Source organism: Lepisma saccharinum, chromosome 3, assembly GCF_977018435.1.
Source record: "Lepisma saccharinum chromosome 3, izLepSacc3.1, whole genome shotgun sequence".
NCBI lineage: Eukaryota > Metazoa > Arthropoda > Insecta > Zygentoma > Lepismatidae > Lepisma > Lepisma saccharinum.
Genome location: NC_139231.1, coordinates 105067776 through 105088544, shown reverse-complemented (window position 1 = coordinate 105088544; position 20769 = coordinate 105067776). Strand labels below are relative to the sequence as shown.

Below are 20769 nucleotides of genomic sequence, written 5' to 3'. Positions count from 1 at the left end.
TTGATGTTGGTTTTCTATGACCAGGGTACGCTACTCATTCGTAGCTTCCTAATTTCCTCACGATGGTAGGTGGGCCACTGGTCTCATACACAGGCTGAAATTTCAGGAGAAAGTGTTACGCTTCTCCCAGGATACTCGAACCTGCATGCATCCTGTAACCGCACAGCCACTCTACGTAGCACATTACTACTACCAACTGTTTTTTTTTTTCCACTAGTTTTATGTTTTCTTCTTGGATTATCAAAACACTACTGTATCAAAAATGGCTTGTAATATAGTTCAAATTTAAATATCTAAGAACACAGTTTCTCTTCCTTGGAGTTGCTGTTTTAAGTCCACTTTGTGCACAGTAAGGCTAATCGGGACTGGACCTACAGTTTAAAGTGGGATCCGAACCACTTGTGCCTCCACCGGGTATCGAACCCGGGACCAATTGATTACAAGGCAATGACGCTACCACTGCGCCATGGGGGAGGCCCTCTCTTCCTTGGAGTACCTGGATATGAATATCAACCAAGAAGGTCAATGAACCATTCATGTTATTCAAAGAACAGTTGCAATTTTGTAACACATTTGGAAAGTATTGGTTACTGGTACTGCCAAAAATTTCATGTCTGTCCATTAGTAATTTACATATATAGGAAGATTTGGAAACTATTCATAAAATTGGACTGACACAATATAAGTACTTAAAAAAATACTATAAAAATGATTACTTACAGTTCGCGAGTATATGTTTTATAGAAAACACAATGTTTCGAGACACAACTGGTCTCTTCCTCAATAAGGCTATGTAGTCACAGGGAAGAATAAAGGGAAGAAGAGAAATGGATCATGGCTGTGGAAAAAAAGAACGGGTACAAAGAGATCAATTTGAGGAAAGTACAAAGGGATGATCGTAGGATTTGGGAAAGAGGGGAAAAATAACAGATTAACAATATGATAGGAGAGGAAAGTGTTGAGGAAGAGATGAAGTATAAGTACACAGGGATCCCGTATTTCAAAGTAGTTTCGGAGAAAATAGAAAAGGTGGCCAAGGAATATGGAATCAAATGTGGAATGAGAGCACCGAGAACAATCGAAAAACATTTTACTGAATATAAAAATGATGGAAAGAATGGGGAGAAAGAGGGGGGGGGATGAAAAAGGGGCGTATAAAATAAAATGCGAATGTAATAAGGAATATGTAGGGCAAACTGGAAGGAGTATGAAGATTAGATGGGGAGAGCATGATAAAGATATTAGAGAGGGAGATCCAAAAACAGGGTTATCTGAACATGTAATTGAAGAAGGGCATAGAATAAGGAATAGGTAGAAATGTGTATGAAGCGACATATATTTGTAAGGATAGAAGTAATAAATTGAACAGGGAGGATGGAAATGTAGACGAATTATGGATCCAGATGTTTAAGCGATGGGATAAGAGCAAAGGGGGTGGGGGGATTGGTTTCCAGGACACACTGGCCGTAATCAACATTACCCGCGAGATCCAAGATTGCCAGTTTAAAATGACGTAGCAGTAGGGTATGGGAAAAAAAGGGGGACAGCAGATGGGGGTGGAAGTCTGGCAAAATCTGGCATTCGGCGAGAACCAAAATCAGTTACCGTGTAGACAACGTTGCTTGAGGTGGGGTTTTAATGTGTAATGGGAGACATATTTTTATGGTCGTTTTTAGGTTTGAGGTTCATGCTTGGCAATGTGAGAAAGTGAGTTTTTATGCGCACAAAGGGCAATTTTAACAAATACCTTTTTTATCCATGATCTTTTACTATCACCTTATTCCTTGTTCTTTTGTGTAAATTGACGTAGACATGAAGTAATTCTGATTGCCAAGAAGTGCACCTGAGGAAGAGACCAGTTGTATCTCAAAATGTTGTGTTTTCTATAAAACATATACTCGCGAACCGTAAGTAATCATTTTTATACTATTCTTTTAAGTACTTATATTGTATTGTAACAACGTGAGTAAGTCGCACATGCCTTTTTATAAAATTGGACTGGAGTGGGGAATCATTGGGGAAGAATTGGGGAGACAAGTTCAGTCATGATTAAATCACAAATACTATTCTTAGTACTTAAGAGTAACTAGCAATAGCTAACATAATGGACAGCAGCTATTGATAACCCCTTTTTTGTGCAAGTTAAATAACACTGCCGCATCATTCCATATCATATCAACCAAAATTTGAATTCTCCTTGCACCTCACAGTCTTGGATTTTGATGATAATTTTAAAATGCCTAGAGAGTGAACCAAAACTGTAAATTTCTGAATCTTTGAGGTCGATAATTTCATTGTTACGGATTGTTGAAATGCTAAAGTGTCCCGAGTTTCCAATAATTTAGAAAAATAAATATTTTCTTAACTTCAAAATTATTTAACATATAGAGATATGACTGTTTTATTTTTAAAGCTCTTGGCCCAGGCTATTAGTTAATACCAACAACAATAATGTATTTATTAGGGCTGAGCTGATACCATCGGTATTGGGAGACCAGCACAGAAAGTTCCATAGATTTTCCTAGAAACACTGCATAAATCCCTACCCTGTTTGAAAGCAGATGGCAAGATCAAAGGCATGGGTAAGTCACCCAAACGTGACTATGAAGGCATGTAACTGCTTAGTTAACGCTGTGGGAAATAAACCATCATTGCCAATTCTTGCTTGAAGCTCGTGGTGGTAAGATATGTGGATGTTCGTAACCCTCCGCCGCACTAATGCCGGGCCAGTAGTTGAGGTGTTCTTGGAAAAGATTGATGAAGGTCACTTGTGAAATTAGCTTTGTTTTATCTACGTTCAAGCACGAAGAGGAATCAGCAATTTATACTTATTCCTCTTCACTTCTGTCTTTCGAGTGACTGCCGGTATCGGCCAATGATGGCAATTTATTTCTGCCGAAAGCCAGCCCCCGTGACAGAGTGGTTAGCACATCATGCTATGATGCCAGGGTTCGAATCCCGGCCTGGGCATGGATGTTTGGGGAGTGTCCATTAATCAATTTCATCACATCACTCATCCCCATCTTCTAAAAGTAGCCAAAAGTGGCATGACTCTTGTTTTTACACACATTCTAGCGGTCTAACTACACGTACGCTTGATGACGAATATTTGCTATCTTATCTGTCTTTTTACTATTTATTAGGGATGGGACCGATTAATCGGTACTCTATCGGTATCGGCCGATATAGGCATATCGGTGTATCGGTTTATCCGTAAAATTACCGATTATTTTACCGATCCGATATATCGATTATTTTCTGATAATTTAGTGCAAAATTCTGCCATTTTGTTGTAATTTTTAGGGATAATATACATGCCCTACTTTTTAAAAAAGTAAATGTCTAAATATGCAATTTCTCTTGCACTGCAGTCACCTTGAAACACACATTTATTAAAGAGGTCAGTGAACCTTTCAGGTTCTTCAAGGACTATTTCTAATTTTATATCGGATCGGTAGAATATCGGTTATCGGTATCGGTAAATTTTATATCGGTACTTTATCGGTATCGGCCAAATTTTCATATCGGCCCATCCCTACTATTTATGTAATAACATTTTTTTTAGTCAAGATACGAGGGTCACTATTTATATTTTGAACCTTGGCAACACTGATTGAAGTTAGGCGCGATTTGACGTTTGCGTCTGGCATTATTGACCATAACGTACTTCAAATGTTTTGTCAATAGCTTCATTTGTGTTGTTTATGTTGCCTTGGAGATTGCGCGACAACAATAAAATGGAATTAACTCGTGAACATTTTCGTGCGATGATTTTTTACGATTTTCGACGTGGATTATCAAGACAAGAGTGCATCGATCAACTTACTTCCACATTTGGCGATGAAGCCCCATCCTTTGCCACTGCGAAACGCTGGTATAACGAATTTAATCGTGGCCGCCATTCGCTCACCGACGAGATTCGCGAAGGTCGTCCAAAATCAGTTGTTGTTCAAGAAAACATTGATGCTGTGCTAAACCTAATACTGCAAGATCGTCATGTGACATACTGTGAGATTGAGGCAACCATAGGCATTAGTTCCACCAGCATATATAAAATATTACATGATCATTTAGCTGTGAGAAAGGTATGTTCTCGTTGGATCCCACACAATTTGACAAAAACTCAAAAAGACGCTCGCGTCAATTGGTGCAAACAAATGCTGAATAAATACAATCGTGGTGCTTCAAAAGACGTATATAAGATTGTAACAGGTGACGAATCATGGATATATGCATATGAGCCGGAACGTAAACAGCAGTTGACTGTATGGGTGTTTCAAGATGAACCCAATCCAACAAAAGTTGTTCGCGCTCGAAGCACATCGAAACAAATGGTCGCCTGTTTTTTCGGGAAAACTGGTCATGTGGCAACTGTGCCTTTAGAGGAACGTAGAACGGTCAACTCTGAATGGTACACAACAATTTGTTTGCCAGAGGTCTTCGGTCAAATGCGGAAAACAAACAAACGCCGTCGGATCATTCTTCATCAAGACAATGCCAGCTGTCACACATCTCGTCTAACAACCGACTTTATGAACAGTCAAAAAATCGAATTGATGGGTCATCCGCTGTATAGTCCTGATTTGGCACCCAATGACTTCTTCTTGTTCCCGAATGTCAAGAATAAATTGCGTGGACAACGATTTTCGTCGGCGGAAGATGCCGTTGATGCGTTCAAAAACCATATTATGGAGGTGTCTCAAGAAGATTGGAAAAACTGCTTTGACAAATGGTTCGAACGAATGCAAAAGTGTATTGACCATAAAGGAGAATACTTCGATAAACAATAAAGCAGATTTCAATGCCAAATTCCTGTTTTTTCATTGTTAGGCTCAAAATATAAATAGTGACCCTCGTAGAAAGAACGAAATAAGAATTAACATTGTATTTTTTCAGTTTCTTAGTCTGTGGTTACATACAACAATACTCCATACGCATTGGAGAAATTAAGTACTAATTAATTAATTTTCATATTATAACAAATAATTATATTATCGTATTAAATAGAAATAATTTTATTATTATATTTCTGAGACACTTGGCTTGGACTGGCTCCCCAAATTATATATTTCTAAATACGTGCCTAGTGATGTGACGAGTTAGTATGACTTCGTGACTATCCTTTGTTATTTTGTACTGCAATTGTATCAGTATCAGCTCAGCTCTAGTGTTTATAATTTTGGTACTTTCAAAAATAAAATATTTTCTTCTGAAAATCTAAAAAAAAAAAACCACTGAAATTTTTAGAAAAAGAAAAAGGTGATTTCTCACGTACGTTACCAATGTGTGATGAAATTGTGAGGATGGAACATAAATGGGAACATGGAAAATATATTTTTAAAAGTATACCATGATAATATAACAACACACCAATGTTAAATGAGTAGATTTTAGAGCACATTACAACAAGCATTTGTCTCCTATCATATTTTCTTGTTTTGGAAGATAATTTGTTTATTTAGTGGCATACCGACATTGCTTTCTGAAGAGAGTAGAGAGTCTGGAGTCTTTTTCATTCTCACTCCAAGGGTACAATAACAATAACCCGTGGCGTGACAGCACGTAAGAGTCTTGGTCTATCTCCAGACAGCCAGCCTCCCTTCTAGAGGTGTGGAGATCTTCAACCAGTAATAGAGTGACATGGGGTCAGCACATTGAACCCCCAGCCGATATAGGAGATTTCCGAGACCGGGTTATGCTACTCACTCGTAACTCCCCAATTTCCTCATGATGGTGGGTTGCCACCTGTCCTATACACAGGCCGAGAACCCAGGCTAACTCGAACCCATGCCGTCCCGCAGTGTCTTAGACCACACGAAGGGTACTATCAACCAAATATATTATGAAAAATTGAGACTATGAGTTTCTGGTTGATTTGACATACACTTTAGAAGGGTCCTACGTGCAGTAGCAGCTTCTTTTTATTTGCACGTGCATACCCAAATAAATCTGTAATGCTATTAATTTTTATTATATTTATTCACTGGACACTATCTCCTTCAAAACCTAAAACGTTCCCACGCCCCATCGGCTTCGCTTTACCAGCACCTGCCACTGAGATACGTTCGCTTTGCACAATTTGCCATGTGCTCGTTTGCCGCCGTTAGCAGCATGCAAAAAAAGAGAAGGGATTTGCTCTTCTAGTTCGCAACATTATGGGCTAAACTTGCACTGCTAGTGTTGTGTTCCAAATGCAATGTTGCAATCCCGTTCCATTCGAGATTATGTAGCGGAGTAGAGGCAAACACACTTCATCGTAAATTGAGGGATTTTTTTTTTGAAAAAGGAATTTCTATGGTATCTTCACCCATGCTGTTCCAAACATGGCAGGGGCAAGAAAGGGAGGGAGGGAGGGAAGGGGACAACTGAAAGCGAAACATGTGCTTTAAACAATGTCTTGCATTGCCTTTGCTTATTAGTGCAGCTTGGCCAAAATAAACTGTTCCTGTGGCGCTGAAGTCAAATTATTATCCACCCACGCAGGAGGAACGTGGATCAGTCAGCTATTTCCATTGTGTAGCAAAATTGTTACACTGTCAAAAATCGTTCCAGTTTCATTGCAAAGTGAGCATGATGAAAGGGAAAACTGTACATAGCAAAAGCAGACATATAATATTTAACGTTGTTGAATATTTGGAGGGAGGTTAGCAAAGCACGCAGCGACTGCAGTAATAAGAGAGATAAGGTGGAAGGGAAAGAAAAGTTCTAAATTACAAAGCAGGGAAGTGGGGACTAAGTGAGTACTATTGTTTTCTTTAATATCTATTATTCTCTTGAATTCACTTGATTTTGTTGATCATTAGAAATAAATAACTGCTAGATAGATTACAACTGATTTTTTGCATGTGGTCGTTGGACCGGCTACCTTGTTTGCAGAGTGGCTGAAGATAAAATTTCCAACAGGGCAAGGTGGAATTTTGGCACCCCCTCTACTTTCCACCTTCCTCCAATATAAATCATAACCATGTTATATATTTACGATTTTAATAGCCTTAATTTACAAATACTTTAGTTCTGTTAAAGAACATGTTTATTGTAGGTAAGTGCTTATTTAATACAGTACATAATGACATCAATACAATAATCATCTCTCAGCTTAAATTGCTAGATGATTTTGCAACATACTTATTAAGTTATTCAACAGTAGCTTCAATTAATTCTTGTCAACAATAAATCCAACTCTTTTTAAGACCAATAGCCATTTAACGGGTGGAGGCACATAGTGGTTCGGACCCCTCCTTAAACTGTAGGTAGTCTCCATTCGCTTTTCTGTGCACAAATTGGACTTCATGCCCCGGTTTGGTGCCTGGCCCTGCTTGTTAGATGTATGCAATTATTATTATTGTTCGCTATTATCAGTGGAGCGAGGGAGAAATTCTTAATAAATATTTTGCAAATCGAGAAAAATATTGAATATCGTAGATCAGTATTTCTGTGTTTTTAATGATTTTGTCAGGTTATCGAATGTTGAATTATCCATACCCAATAACATAGCTCTTTTCGTGATAGACGGAAAATTCACAGAGATATTTCATTAATATTTTTAATGAAAAAAAAAACCTTTTCCATAGGCTCACTTTCAGGAAAATGCCAATATATTTAGCATCATTATGTATACAAAAATGGAAGCAAGTATTTAAGAGGGGTGATAAAACACTTCTTCTGGTGCTGAAATGCACACCCATAAAGTCAGACCATCAGCCACGACTGATTATACTGTATGTACGTACTTATTGTGCATATGACACTCACATTTACCACCTTCCTCCTCTTCATCCTCAACAACTTCCACATCTCCTTCAAATTCTTCAAGTTTTTCGTACCATGCTCTGTTGTCAGTATGTAAACACAGCTGTTTCACTGAAAAGAACAACAAAAGTTAATCAGTAGTTGACATGAAAATACACACAACAGATCAATCAATAAATGCGTGCACGAAATGATTGCTGAGCATGCCAGAAATGGCTGGTTGCAATTTGCAATTAATCTTATGTTAGCGCTTATACAAGATAATGACATTATTAATAATTAAAAGAGTCCCTACTTACATTAAAGGCATGAGCTCTAACCTTTTGTCTAAGTGGTACTGGTTTTGAGCCGTACAATAGAAAAAAGTAGTGGACTCTAGTCTCAAAAGCCAGAAAACAGGCAATAGAACTGCATGCAGTGATCATGCACCACCCCATGTAAAACCACTTGGAAGGCATTGACACTCAAAAAGCTCTTGCACCATAATTAAGATTTTAAATTTAGCTAGAATTATTTCCAATAAACTAAACAAGCTTTCAAACCAAACCGACAAGCGTCACTTGCATGTTGCTCAGACTTGGACATTTTCTGACTACTGTGCACTATGTTGCCTCGGTCTGTTTTATGTGCATGCATGGTGAATGCTTGCTTATAGACTTAAGGGAATGTGTTGTTGCCACTTTGGTCTGAATGCTCCCTAATACGTCATTACATTGAATCAGAAACAACAAGGGTAACCTCTGTTGAGGAGCAGTCACCATAATGCATTACAAAGCCTGAGGTCCCAGGTGTGTCTCATCATACATTTCATCCTCATCATTGCAAGGAATCCAAGAGATACAAAAATGACAAGGAAGTATGTGGAATATAGAAAGCATAAATCTAATGTACATTTAAAATTGGTTGTGTAATGCAAAAAGAGCAGCTATACTACAGAATTTTATTCCAATATATGTGTATTAGAAAACTATATTTTCAGAAGTTATCTCTACAAAAGAAAAAATGCAACTGTCATACTTTCACGAACTACACTGCTAGTTGCTGCTTTTTTCATTCTCCTTTTTCCACTGGATACAGATGAGTTGGCATAATCATCCAGAGTTATATCTGAAATAATAATAATACGAACAGAAAACATCAGCAAATGAAAAATCTATATTAGCAGATCAATCTTATTTTTACTGTACACTTAGGGAGCAATACATTTTCTGATAATTGTAGACACCAGTAATGACATGCAACATGGCTTATTATGAGAGGGTTGCCATGATCTTACCTGAAAAGTGATAAAATCACCAATTGGTACAAAATTAAGATAACAAGTGCAGCTCTATTATTAAGTTTTGGGTCTAGTTCTGGATATGTAAATAATTTCACAAGTTGTATAGGAGGGCAAGTCAGGCATTTAGAATAATGGATATGAATATGGAAGTAAGTTTCATTTTGCGGAACTATATTCCTGGATTCTACCAAGCTTTACATAATGTTGAAATGAATCCAGTTTATTCGGGAATGATGGAAATAAGTGAGTCAAAACAATGAAATGAACATTTTTATGCAAAGTATCTCCAAACAATTAGATTTGATTTAGTTTATTTTACTTCCCTTTTCTGCCATTTTAGGCTAATCGGGAATATAAGGAAGAATGGTGATAAGATGAGATGGACAGCACAGAATACCAGCCCCACGGAGAATTATATTGACCGTGAGTCCAGACGCCAGAGCCTCGCTAGTCTGCACAATGCAGTCCAGGGTGTACTACGTGGAAGGGATGTTGATATTTGGTTGTCTTCCATACACCTTGCATCTCCGATCAATAAACCAGTTGGAGGAAAAAGTGAAATGTGTTGCGAGATCGCCTCCCCTCCCCTTTTTTTTGATAGAGAGAGAATTCCAGGTCACAAACATGCCATGAATAGTGACCACACTCGCATCAACACTGCCTAAAACTTTTTTTTAAAAAAATGATGGAACACTTTACGTGTGTCTGTGATATTTTGAAGCTAGATTCCTAGATTAAAAGTTAATTTGAAAAATATAAAATCTGGTAGTCATTTTTAAAAAAAATTCAGAAGTAATGAAAAAGCCATCACATTTATTTCTGGGTAGTTAAATCACATTAAAAATACTCGTGTTGGCATTGCATCTTTCCCTTTCAATGACAATTAAAACTTTAGTAAAACATGTTTTCAGTAAAAAAAAAATCAGATATAATTATTTTATGGTAAATGTTTACTATTGATTTTTACAGAAGAAACTACTTACAGAAATTAGTTCCTCTAGCATTGTCGAACATCTGGAAGGTGTTTTCTGTCATGTGGGAATGTGTCATAGCGGAAATTCATTATTTTTGTTCAAAAGTAATTCTCTGCCACACAATAGCCTTTGGGTCGTCGTGATTGTGTTTTGTCGATGTTCATTGGGTATGCAGTGTTTCCAACCAAAAATACAAACATAGTTAAAATCCGTTGAACCATTCACAATAGCCCCAAGAAACATTAAGTAAGGTTAGGTTAGGCAAACATAGTTAAACGAATTTTAACTGTATTTGCCTATCCTAACTAGTTACACAAATTTTAACTATGTTTGCTTAACCTAACGTAATGTGTCTTGGCGCTATCGCCAATGGTTCAACACATTTTAACTGTTTGTATTTTTTCAGTTAAGAAGGTTGGAAACACTGCATACCGAATGAAAATCGACAAAACACAAGCACGAGGCACGATGATCTACCAAGCTGTATGTGCCATATTGTGTCTTATGGAAGCACAAAAACGAAAAGAAAGAAGTACTCGTAATGTGAAAAATTGAAATTACTTTGATCAAAAAAACGTGAATACACCTTAAAGAATGTTCTGCAAAGAAGATACGTAAGTATGAATGTTAAAAGTGACAAAACAAAGAAGTTACACGTGTTTGTGTATAGTAAATTTTACCTTATTTTATTAATTTATTAGTGTACTAAAATATAAAATCGGAATGTAGACATATTTTTTCTGGAATCCTTACGGTTTGGTTAACATTGTTGTGAAGTTTCAAAAAGATTGAATAATTTATAAGGGAGATAGAATTGTTTCCAGGACAGTGTAGCATATACTTGGAGGCTATGGGAATGGAAGGAAAGATGAATCACTTAAAGTTTGAGGTGCTATAAAAACGAAACCAGACAAGTTAGAGACAAAAAGAATGTATGTGGTTTCTCACCACTGTGCCAAGTTTCATGAAAATCTGAGATCATGGGTACCATGGTCTGGTTGAACCGACATACTTTTATAGGACCTTTCATACAGAAAATGTGTGTGCATGATACCAATGAATACACTGGGATGTGTGCATGCTGACTCCCCTAGCAGTCTAGTTGGTGCTTTCATAAGATTGTGTTTGACATTTTGCCATGTTATTTGTAAGATATAATTGTGTTCCTGAATATTATGAGGTTGTATTAGTAATGGCGTTACTTTTGATAGTTCCAGAACTGTTTATTTTTGTTTCTTGTATTTGTGCATACAATTTTGCATAGCACACTGTTATTCCAGTGTCTCAAAATAGCTACACAACTGTAAACATGAAATTTCATTTTCCCTTGGACTGGTAAAAAATTGATAACATGCTACAATAAGTTGATGCGGAAGATCAATCAGATAGTGAAGAATGTAGTGAAAGAAGATCATGTGGAACAATGACTACCAACCACCTACTCTTTAGTTTGCAGGCAATCTATATGTGGAGAGCAATGTGTTATGTTCACATAAACAAAGTAAAAAGACATAAAACTTAATATAAAATACATTTTAAAAAAGTTTCATTTTTTGTAAACACCTACATCATATCATTAGCCCAGTCTAGTTCGCTGCATTTTTTGAATCTCTTTGCACCGAAGCTTCTAACTGGTTACACAGTGCAGCACAGAGTCGACTAGTTCGTTGATTTGAGTCATTTAGTGTATTTGGTGTCTGCACCGTTTGCACTACCTTCCGGACCGGTGTATGTGTGGTGTATGGTCACGTGGTGACTACTAACTAATCAAATGACAGTTTAAAGCAGCAGACAGGCATTTGTTGAATCTTATGGACTTGAACACCTCTTTCCGTCTAGTTGGTTGAACGTCATTTCCTTGCACCAACCTGACACTGGATACACCTGCACTGCACACTGTTGTCAAAAAGTGCAGTGAACTAGACGGGGCTATTTCTTATAGCTGTATACATATATTTTAGTCCAGGTGTTTTTAGGTGGTATCATGATAGAAAATGTCATTGTTTCTGGAGTTCAATATTTTAATTTGTGAAAAATTTGTCTTTCATCTTATAAACAAGTTCCACTTTACTTCGAAAAAAAAGCATACCAGAAATCAACATATGTAGACTGTATTTTTGTCATGTATAGGTTAAGAAATGATTGTTCTATTCGTGTTTCTATTTTTGGGAATTAGTCAATATTTTAGAAAAACGGATTTCTATTTCAACTAGTCAAGTTATGGCACTATGAAAACATATTGGGTGTTCTAGTGTTAACAAGGAGAAAACATAAAGGGGGGGAAATTGCTCATGTGTTGTACGGTCGTGAAGCTTGGTCTCTTAGAGTAACGATGAAGAACCAGGTGGTGTGAAAATGCTGCACTACAATACCCAATGTACCATAATCATTCTTTAATGTCATCAGCTTAAAACTATCACTAAAACTCAAAATACAGAAAGTACACAAAACATAAGTTTCGTCCTTGCGTACCTGCAAGATTTTTGTCCAGCGCTTTTTGCGAACTCAGCCTTCTCCCCGTCTTTTTGCTCGCCCCCGACATCTTCTTTCACTGAAATTGTCCCTTACTACACTCTTTCTTTCACCCATGATGCCACAATTTTAAAAAAATATAAAGAAAAGTAAAATTTTCGAACAGACGGTCCTCCACTTTCGACAGCCATATTGGACTGACAGATCATGTGACATGAACTGACGTCACATACCAAAATGGCTGCTTGAGTCGGCGGTGTTCTTGTCGGACTGGTTTATTGGAGCTTCGTAGGTGGGACTAGCTAACTTTTGGCAAGAATGTGTGTGAAATGCTTTAGCTGTAATATTGTTTCGTGTATTTACTCGTGTATGAAACTTTTAAATAATCAGTGTACAAGATTTAGATAATATATTAACTGCATGTGCTGTACAATAAGAAACATTCTGCTAGATCTCCAGTTTGTATTGCTTGTTGTTGCTTCGGCGGAATAGTATTTATTTCATAGGTGTGGGTGCTTCCGTAAATAATCGAAAATGTGGAATATGATGTGCGATGTTATGCCTACTATATCGGAGGATAGTATTAGCCAAAGAAGCTCTCAGTTTTCCGGAGAAGATGCTAACTTTGAACAGCTTATGGTGTCTATGTTGGACGAACGAGACAAGCTTATGGACAGCCTTCGTGAAACACAGGAGCGACTTGCAGAAACAGAAGCCAAGCTTACTGATGTTGAAAAGGAGCGTGATTCCCTCCAGCGGCAGATATCGGCTAATTTACCACAGGTGAGTAGAGAGAAAAATAATTAATCTGTGCTGCATGTCAATGTGCTATTATTGATTCCTAGCATGAGCGGCTTCTTCGAAGACGAGAGAAACATGGCGCCGTGCGCAAGACATTTTTCGGGATGGGGAAACGTACATCATAGTATGCTTATTTCATAGAATTAATGCTGTATAAAATTAAATTTTGTTTATAAAATATTCACGTCTATCCTTTTATGCCAATAGTTGAATCGCATCAATTTCTAGTACTAACACACCGCACGTTTCGTAGGTCATTGATTCCTTTGGAACGCTGAATGAAGTTTTAATGCAGCGTGATTGTGTGACTTATAAGTCACTAAATGCATATTTGCAGCTCCTTGCTTATCAAAGTTTTGACGTTATGTATTAGTAAAAACTGTGTGATTAATCATCACTATTTGTAGCCATATAGGTGTGTTTCTCATCAGTGGGTGTTGCCCAGTACATGTAGTGGGTTGTGTACTTGTTAGTAGGTGCGTTGGAATATCTTCTATTGAGTAAATCGTTCGTAAAATTACGGACATACATAGAGCATAGAAACTAAGAATAGTTGGGCATTACTTTTCCACACATTGTCTGTGTGCTTAAAGGAGTAATTACCAGAGTGTGTCCACAAAGATATGTTTACCCGGTTGTTGCTTTCAATTTGTTACAATGTAATAAACAGAAATATGAGACATTTAACATTAGAAAGTAGATTGCCTAGGAAACATAAGACTCTTCTCATAAGTGATCAGAAAAGAAGGTGCCATGTGTCTGCAAACCTACACTGGCACAGAGGGGTTACTTACTACATTAGTAAGAGTGCAAAAGAGTAAATTATTTTATAAAGAATAAAGTTACATGTTCACTGAACTACATAGTGTATATACAAAGAGCTGATGCGCCAATGAATTGAACCCGATACCAAACCAAAGTGAAATCAGTCATCATTCTGTCAGGTTCTTTCCATCCATGATGCCAGTCCTTTTGTAACTTTCTACATAAGTGCCATTTTGACAGTCAGATGTAATTTTCACATGAAACTTTTCTGTCTCCCTTGATCCGGTAACGGTTCCGATTGTTTTATGATTTCTCCTAGCACAAAGCCTAATTATCGTAGAATTTTGGAAATCATTGTCACACGAATTTTGAACCTTCTTTAAAGTAATGAGCACTGTTTGGGCTCGAAAGAAAGTTATTTATGTTGAAAGAAACAACTTGAAAATTACCTTATGCACTTCTCATGGACAAGATATTCTCGGTGGACAAGCGACAGTAAATATTGTAGAAGTAAATCGGAACCTTAGTAGAATGCATTTAGGGAATTTATGTTAATGCTAAGGGAACCTAACCTAACCACGAAAGTATATATTGAACAAAACCTTAAGTAATCGCTAAACCTTCGCAGTATGTGTTAACAGATCAGGGTGGCGACAGACCTGGAAAACCTGGAAAACCGGGAAAAGTCAGGGAATTTGAGGTGTCAAAAAAAGTCAGGGAAATGTCAGGGAATTTCGTCTTCATTGACTTTTTTTAAATATTATTTATTTATTTAAAGATATCGTTATGGAACTCTGCACGGGAACAGGAAATGACGTTCGTAAGTTTCGGCCTCAACTTTTAGGCCCCTTTTATGCACAACACAACCACGGCACCAGAAACCAGTGATGGCAGGAGGAGAGAGAGAGAGAGGGAGAGAAATTTCTCTTGCCCGGGCTTCTCGGCGGGAATTTTAAATTCGAACACTCTTTCAAGGAAAATTGTTATAACTCGGGCACTATGGGAGCAATCTACTTCGGATAAGTTTTGTTTTGCAGCTAAAACATCGGAGCATGCAACCGTGTACAATTCAGAACACCGAACCGAAGAAGGGGGTTTGGCGGGGCGCGATCCCCGAATTTCAATGAAAAAAACATAAAAATCTGGAGTTTGCCCCCTCTTCTCCCGCTATTTGGGAAGAAGGCGCGAACTTTAGTATTCTTTTCAAAGAATGGACATTTCTCAAGAGAACGTACCATGTTTCATGTTCTTGGATGCCATACAAGTTGAATAATAAGCCAAAATGTGATTTTTTTAAAAAATTTTTTACGAAGAATAGCTAATTTGCATTTTTTGAGGAAAATTGTTATAACTCGGGCACTATGGGAGCAATCTACTTCTTATAAGTTTTGTTTTGGAGCTAAATCACCATAGCTTGCAACCGTGTACAATTCAAAACGCCGAACCGGAGAAGGGCGGTTTGGGGGCGTGACCACCGAATTTCAATGAAAAAAAACATAAAAATCTGGCGTTTGTCCCCTCTTCTCCCGCTATTTTGAAGAGAAGTCGCAAACCTTAGTATTCCCTTCAAAGAATGGACGTTTCCAAAGAGATTGATAAATGTTTCATGTTTCTGGGTGCCATAAAAGTTGAATAATGAGCCAAAATGTGGCATGGATATGTTGCGGAGAGGGGGGGGGGGAGGTTAGTCATCAATATGAATTTTCCAGGCTTGCTCCAGACCTGTGTCAGAGTTTCCACCCAAACATAAGAGTATGAAAGTCCAAAAAGCACATTCATTTCGTAATCAGCACCATGGTACCATAGGGTATCATCGGGCGAGTACGACCTTACTCGGATGATATTGGTATGATCGGGGGAGTAAAAGTTAAGCCTCTAAATATTACGTGGAAAATGCATCATCATTTTTTCTTGTCCGTATGGGAGTAGTAAGGGGACTTGTCAACAGATGGAGGGGATAAGAGCGGGGGGCGCCGTACGATAGTTGTCGGACGTCGTAGTAAGGCATTGTTTAAACTGAAGGAACATGGAAGCAAATAGGTTCCATTGATACATACGATTTTTGTCATATATCGCCACCCGACATAGTATCTTACTACAACATGCGATAGAAATTGCATGGACTGCAACATCCAACAAAAATCGCATGCATAAACAAGAAGAGCTTTAGACTGCAAATATGCTGCTGGAATTTTATTACTCTTCTGGCTCACTTCACCTTATTTAATGTAGCAGTGCTTACGAAGGTTTTCTTTCATCATCCTGACGTATTACTGGTTTCGCACAAGTTAACATACGTTTACAATGACATTGCACTATTCTTAGATATCAAGAAGAATCCAACCAAATGGGATATATATTGAATACTATCACGAAAAATGAAACATAAATCTGCATTGGTGAATGTTATAAAAATTGGGAAGTGCATGCTCCCACCTCAAATTTACTGCAATACTAGTATTGCAATGAAATTAATGCCACTCTCTGTCCTGTCTGTTTAAACTCATGAGAGATGGTCATTAATCTCTCACTGAGTAAGGTTACTGTCCAATATTATGAAATAAAATACTAATAATAAATACGTAAATATTTTATTATCATATTTACTCGAATCATTCAATCATAAAAGCAAATCACTTTCTTCAAGAATTGACTTTTCTCTGCCAGCCCTGCTAAATTTTCACTTTCCATCTACTGATTTATACGAGGGGTGGCCAGAAAGTAATTTCCAATTAGTAGGGACATTGATTTTTCGCAAAAGCCAAAACCGTGAAAAATGGTAATTGCTGCGAAGTTATGTTTAGGAATGTGCAGTGATGTCTGGACACATTTTTCGCCCTTTCGAAATATCGAAATAATGCGAATTTGGCATAAAATGCGAATTGTTGGAGTTTTTAGCGATTTTTTTAAAAGAAATGTCCTAAAACAACGAAAAATTCTATGAAATCCATTCTTGTCTTTTCTAGGCTATGTTTGTGTACATAGAACATGCACGTTTTCCAACATTTTACTCAAGAGTAAACCATAGAGTTATACTTACATGGAATAATTCCGACAGTCACATTAAATCATGTATTTCCCACGATTTTTTCAACTTCTATCAAAACCATTTGCATCACAGAGCAAAGTGGCAGGGTTCTAACAGGAGATCGAGTGCGTATCTACCGTTACACGGGAGCCACATCTTCGTATTTGTCGCACGAGATATGTTTTAGATTACCAAGCACCTTCGGCATTTGTCGAGCAAGTAATAATGGAGCTCAGTCGTTAGGGCGTCTGACTACTATGCGAGAAACCCGGGGTCAATCCCCTGCGGGGGAGAACCAGGATGTTTTCCACCTAATCAAACTGCTCCGGCGCCCACCCAGCATCATATGAAGCTGGTACCTTGAAGAAACTTTGAGGGATAAAGGTAACCAGGAGCGTGGTGCTGATCACATCACCCCTACCTTCAGCCGTGATCAAGAAAGTGTGGGGCCCTAACTCCACACTTTACGGAAAAGTACAGGGGAGCACTTTACTTTTACTTCCTCAAAAATCTGTTCCAACATATCAAACTGTCACGAAAATATATAGACCATGTGACCTACAATTTAAAATAATAGTTTAAAAGCACAATGGAGTATTACGTTTTGGTATATTTTGCAGATAAATGTTCTAAAACAAAAACGCGAATTTTGGGAACCGTAACACTAAGAAGTCAAAAAAAGATAATGCCAATTTTTGGTGCTATAATATATCCGTATCTGTCACGTGAGATTGATTGATTTAATTTTTTTGAGTGCCTCGCCACTTATGGTCATTATGCATTCTTCAGTTAATACGGGGAAAATTCCATTAGCTGAAATCCTTACCTTAAATTTAAAAAAGGGGTATGGAAAGTAACTTTCCCAAAATAACTTTCAAGATATCAAACTCTCACGAAGAGGCGTAAGCCATGTAACTTTCAATTTGAAACAGTAGTTTAAAAACACCATGAAGGTATAATTTGAGATATTTGCCAGAAAATGCGCTAAAATGAAAATGTGAATTTTGGGGAAAATAACACCGGATAGTAAAAAATAAAAAATAAAAAATACACCAATTTAAGAAAAATAACAAAATATCAAGGTCCCTACCAATTAGGCATAAATAAAACAAGAATATCAGTTGTAATTTATTGCATTAGTAACAGTGAGTCGTAACCTAATTTTCGGCATAATCACCACCGTTATTCTGGCATTTGTCGTAGCATGGCACTAAATTTTGTATGCCCATGGTATATGTCTCTACAGCAAACTATCTCTACTGCAGTGTAGCTGTCAAATCCTTGCCCTGCCAGAAACCTCTTCAGTTAAACAAGGCGATGAAAGTCTGTACATTCAAGGCCAGGGCTGTACAGGGAGTGGTCCAAGATCTCTCGCCTGAAGATGCAAAGGGCCCGTGTGTACTCAGCTGTATGGGGTTGTGCACATTCGATTGGCCTTCCGTGAATTGTCTGCACCATCGTCTGACCATACTATCACTCACAACGTCCTGTCTGCACACCTCACACGATTGCTGGTGGCTCTGTGCCAAATTCTGGGCTACATCGCAGTCGGTGGGAGACTGTATGAGAGCTACAATCTTTAACCTAGAACTGTCCTAAAACGGCTGCATTGCAACTGTACCAGATTACAGCTACACGCCACTTCTTCCTGCCTGCATGTCTGTGTGTGTCGCTCTCCGACCACTATTGCTGCGTATAGGCACCATTGGAGCTTTTTTCAGGATGCCCCTCGTATATGAACTTTCAGAAGCTTTTATTATTAGAGTGTTCCTGTTTTAATGTGTGGTTAGCTAAATCAGGTACCTATACAATGCAATTCTATAAATTCCTTCCATTTAATTTCTAATACCTACGTACTCTTTTTGTCAGCATTAATGGTATAACTGCATGTTGTCAGTTTCACAGTACTTCACTTGGATATACTGAATTGCAGCAGAATCCCATTGATAATGTAAGGAAATATGACACTTTATTTTGTTCGATTCAGTTGTTTCACTTATATGGAAGAGTTAAGTTGTTTGCTTTACAGAGAAGAGAGAAGTAGCTTTATGCATTAAAAAATGAGTCCGTACTCATGGTTCTTGCAAGCAGAGTGTTCCAAACCTCAGTGGAAATACCAACATATAATACCGAGAATGTATAAGGAGACTGAAAAATTTGCAAATTGTATTTCTTAATCATTCACTCTTCACTCTTATCTCATTTAGTCGTAACTTTAAAAATAATCAAGTATTTTATTTTAAACTTACTGCGTATGACAAAATTCCGTAATCCTTCCCTAGCTTGTGAATTGTAATAATTTTCCAAATTCACTATTTTGCAGTTTGAATTCAAATCATAGAGAATAGAGAAATTAAGTCAATTTCATAGAAGATAATATTGGTACTTAACAAAACCATACGTGGATCTGTGTGAGTTTATTATTTCCATGTGCAAAACATTGATTTAGTTTGGTTTGTAATTGTCAGGGAAAAATGTAAATTTTGTCCTGGAAAACCTGGAAAAGTCAGGGAATTTCATTTCTGCTTGTTTGTAGCCACCCTGCAGATGTACATCGAAATTGAACCATGTAAATATTTCATTCGTAACATGATGAAATTCCAATAAAATAAAAGGAACTTGGGCCCCAGCGTAGTCTCCATGAACAGAGACTGAATTAGCGATTGTCTACTACATATATTTGGGTATTTAAAACCAAGTCGCTGGAACTTCAGGCTGTAGTCTATGTCTGGCCTGCCTTAGTACTTATAAGACCTCTAATTTTTATTTTCAGGCATTATCTTTAGTGTAAATGTAATGAATATGTACCACAACAAATTCCTGTTACCAAGTAATTGCTACCCCTGCACTTAAAAATGTTTGAATGCTCTGGATATAAAACAAGAAAGAAATTATTTCGGGGCAATTTACGCAATGTACCCCCTCGAGAATTACATTAAAAATTTGTATTAATCGACAGATTTTGATGTTTTACGTAATATAATATAAGTTCCAGTGTGCAGAAAACACAAATAACTGAGATATTCGATCACAAAGTATGACCTGCATAAGCGAAAACCTGCCATTGCGGAGTGCTTTCGCTGCTTTGTATGCACACTCAAATAGCCAAAGAACACGTTGATATTAACTATTGGTATCAAACCTAGCAATCCTAAACTATGTAAAATTATAGTTGCTGTTGTGGAATGTGGTTTTGGGTGCTAGATTCACTTGCACAAAGCCTTCGGGCTGTTCTTCACGGTAAAGTAACACGCTAAGGTAACAGACATACTTTACTTCACAATAATACATTTCCGTGAGCTAAACTTAACTGAAAATGTTCATAAACATCAAAATCTTCATATATCATGCAAGAAAATCACTTTCTCTAGGGGGTGAAGGTTACCATTATTTCTTTCATTGGGGGCATATCACGAAAAGTGGTCCTACTCCATGTAAAAAACAAAATGAATTAATCTGAAAATTGTTTAGATGGTTGTGAATGCATGTAGTTTGTGCACATTTCACCAACAAAAATTACTAGTACTGTAGCCAATATGCTCAACAGACAAATTAAGTCAAAATTTGGCACTCACATAACACTTTTGTTAATGCTTTTCATGCATTCAGCCTATGTCATCAAACTCAAGTTTTCTCATTTGATAGTTGAAGAGACCACAAAGTACTAAATAATTCTATGAAATCTGTTCATTATGAAT

The 20769-nt window shown here is 37.4% G+C and overlaps 2 protein-coding genes across 13 annotated transcripts in view; one reads left to right on the top strand and one right to left on the bottom strand.

Moving 5' to 3' along the window:
* fsd (transmembrane protein fates-shifted) overlaps nucleotides 1–12694 on the bottom strand; it is a 32699-nt gene extending 20005 nt beyond the window's left edge. The window contains exons 1-3 of the mRNA XM_083119090.1: nucleotides 12478–12694; nucleotides 8767–8856; nucleotides 7753–7860 (exon numbers count right to left, since the gene is read on the bottom strand). Coding sequence (XP_082975216.1) covers nucleotides 7753–7860; nucleotides 8767–8856; nucleotides 12478–12547 — 268 coding nt within the window. The 5' untranslated portion in view covers nucleotides 12548–12694. The remainder of the gene's footprint in view (nucleotides 1–7752; nucleotides 7861–8766; nucleotides 8857–12477) is intronic.
* Liprin-alpha (PTPRF interacting protein alpha) overlaps nucleotides 12694–20769 on the top strand; it is a 575925-nt gene continuing 567849 nt past the window's right edge. For all 12 annotated transcript variants that reach the window (XM_083119089.1, XM_083119079.1, XM_083119080.1 and 9 more), the window contains exon 1: nucleotides 12694–13260. In XM_083119089.1, the coding sequence (XP_082975215.1) occupies nucleotides 13012–13260 (249 nt within the window). In that variant the 5' untranslated portion in view covers nucleotides 12694–13011. The remainder of the gene's footprint in view (nucleotides 13261–20769) is intronic.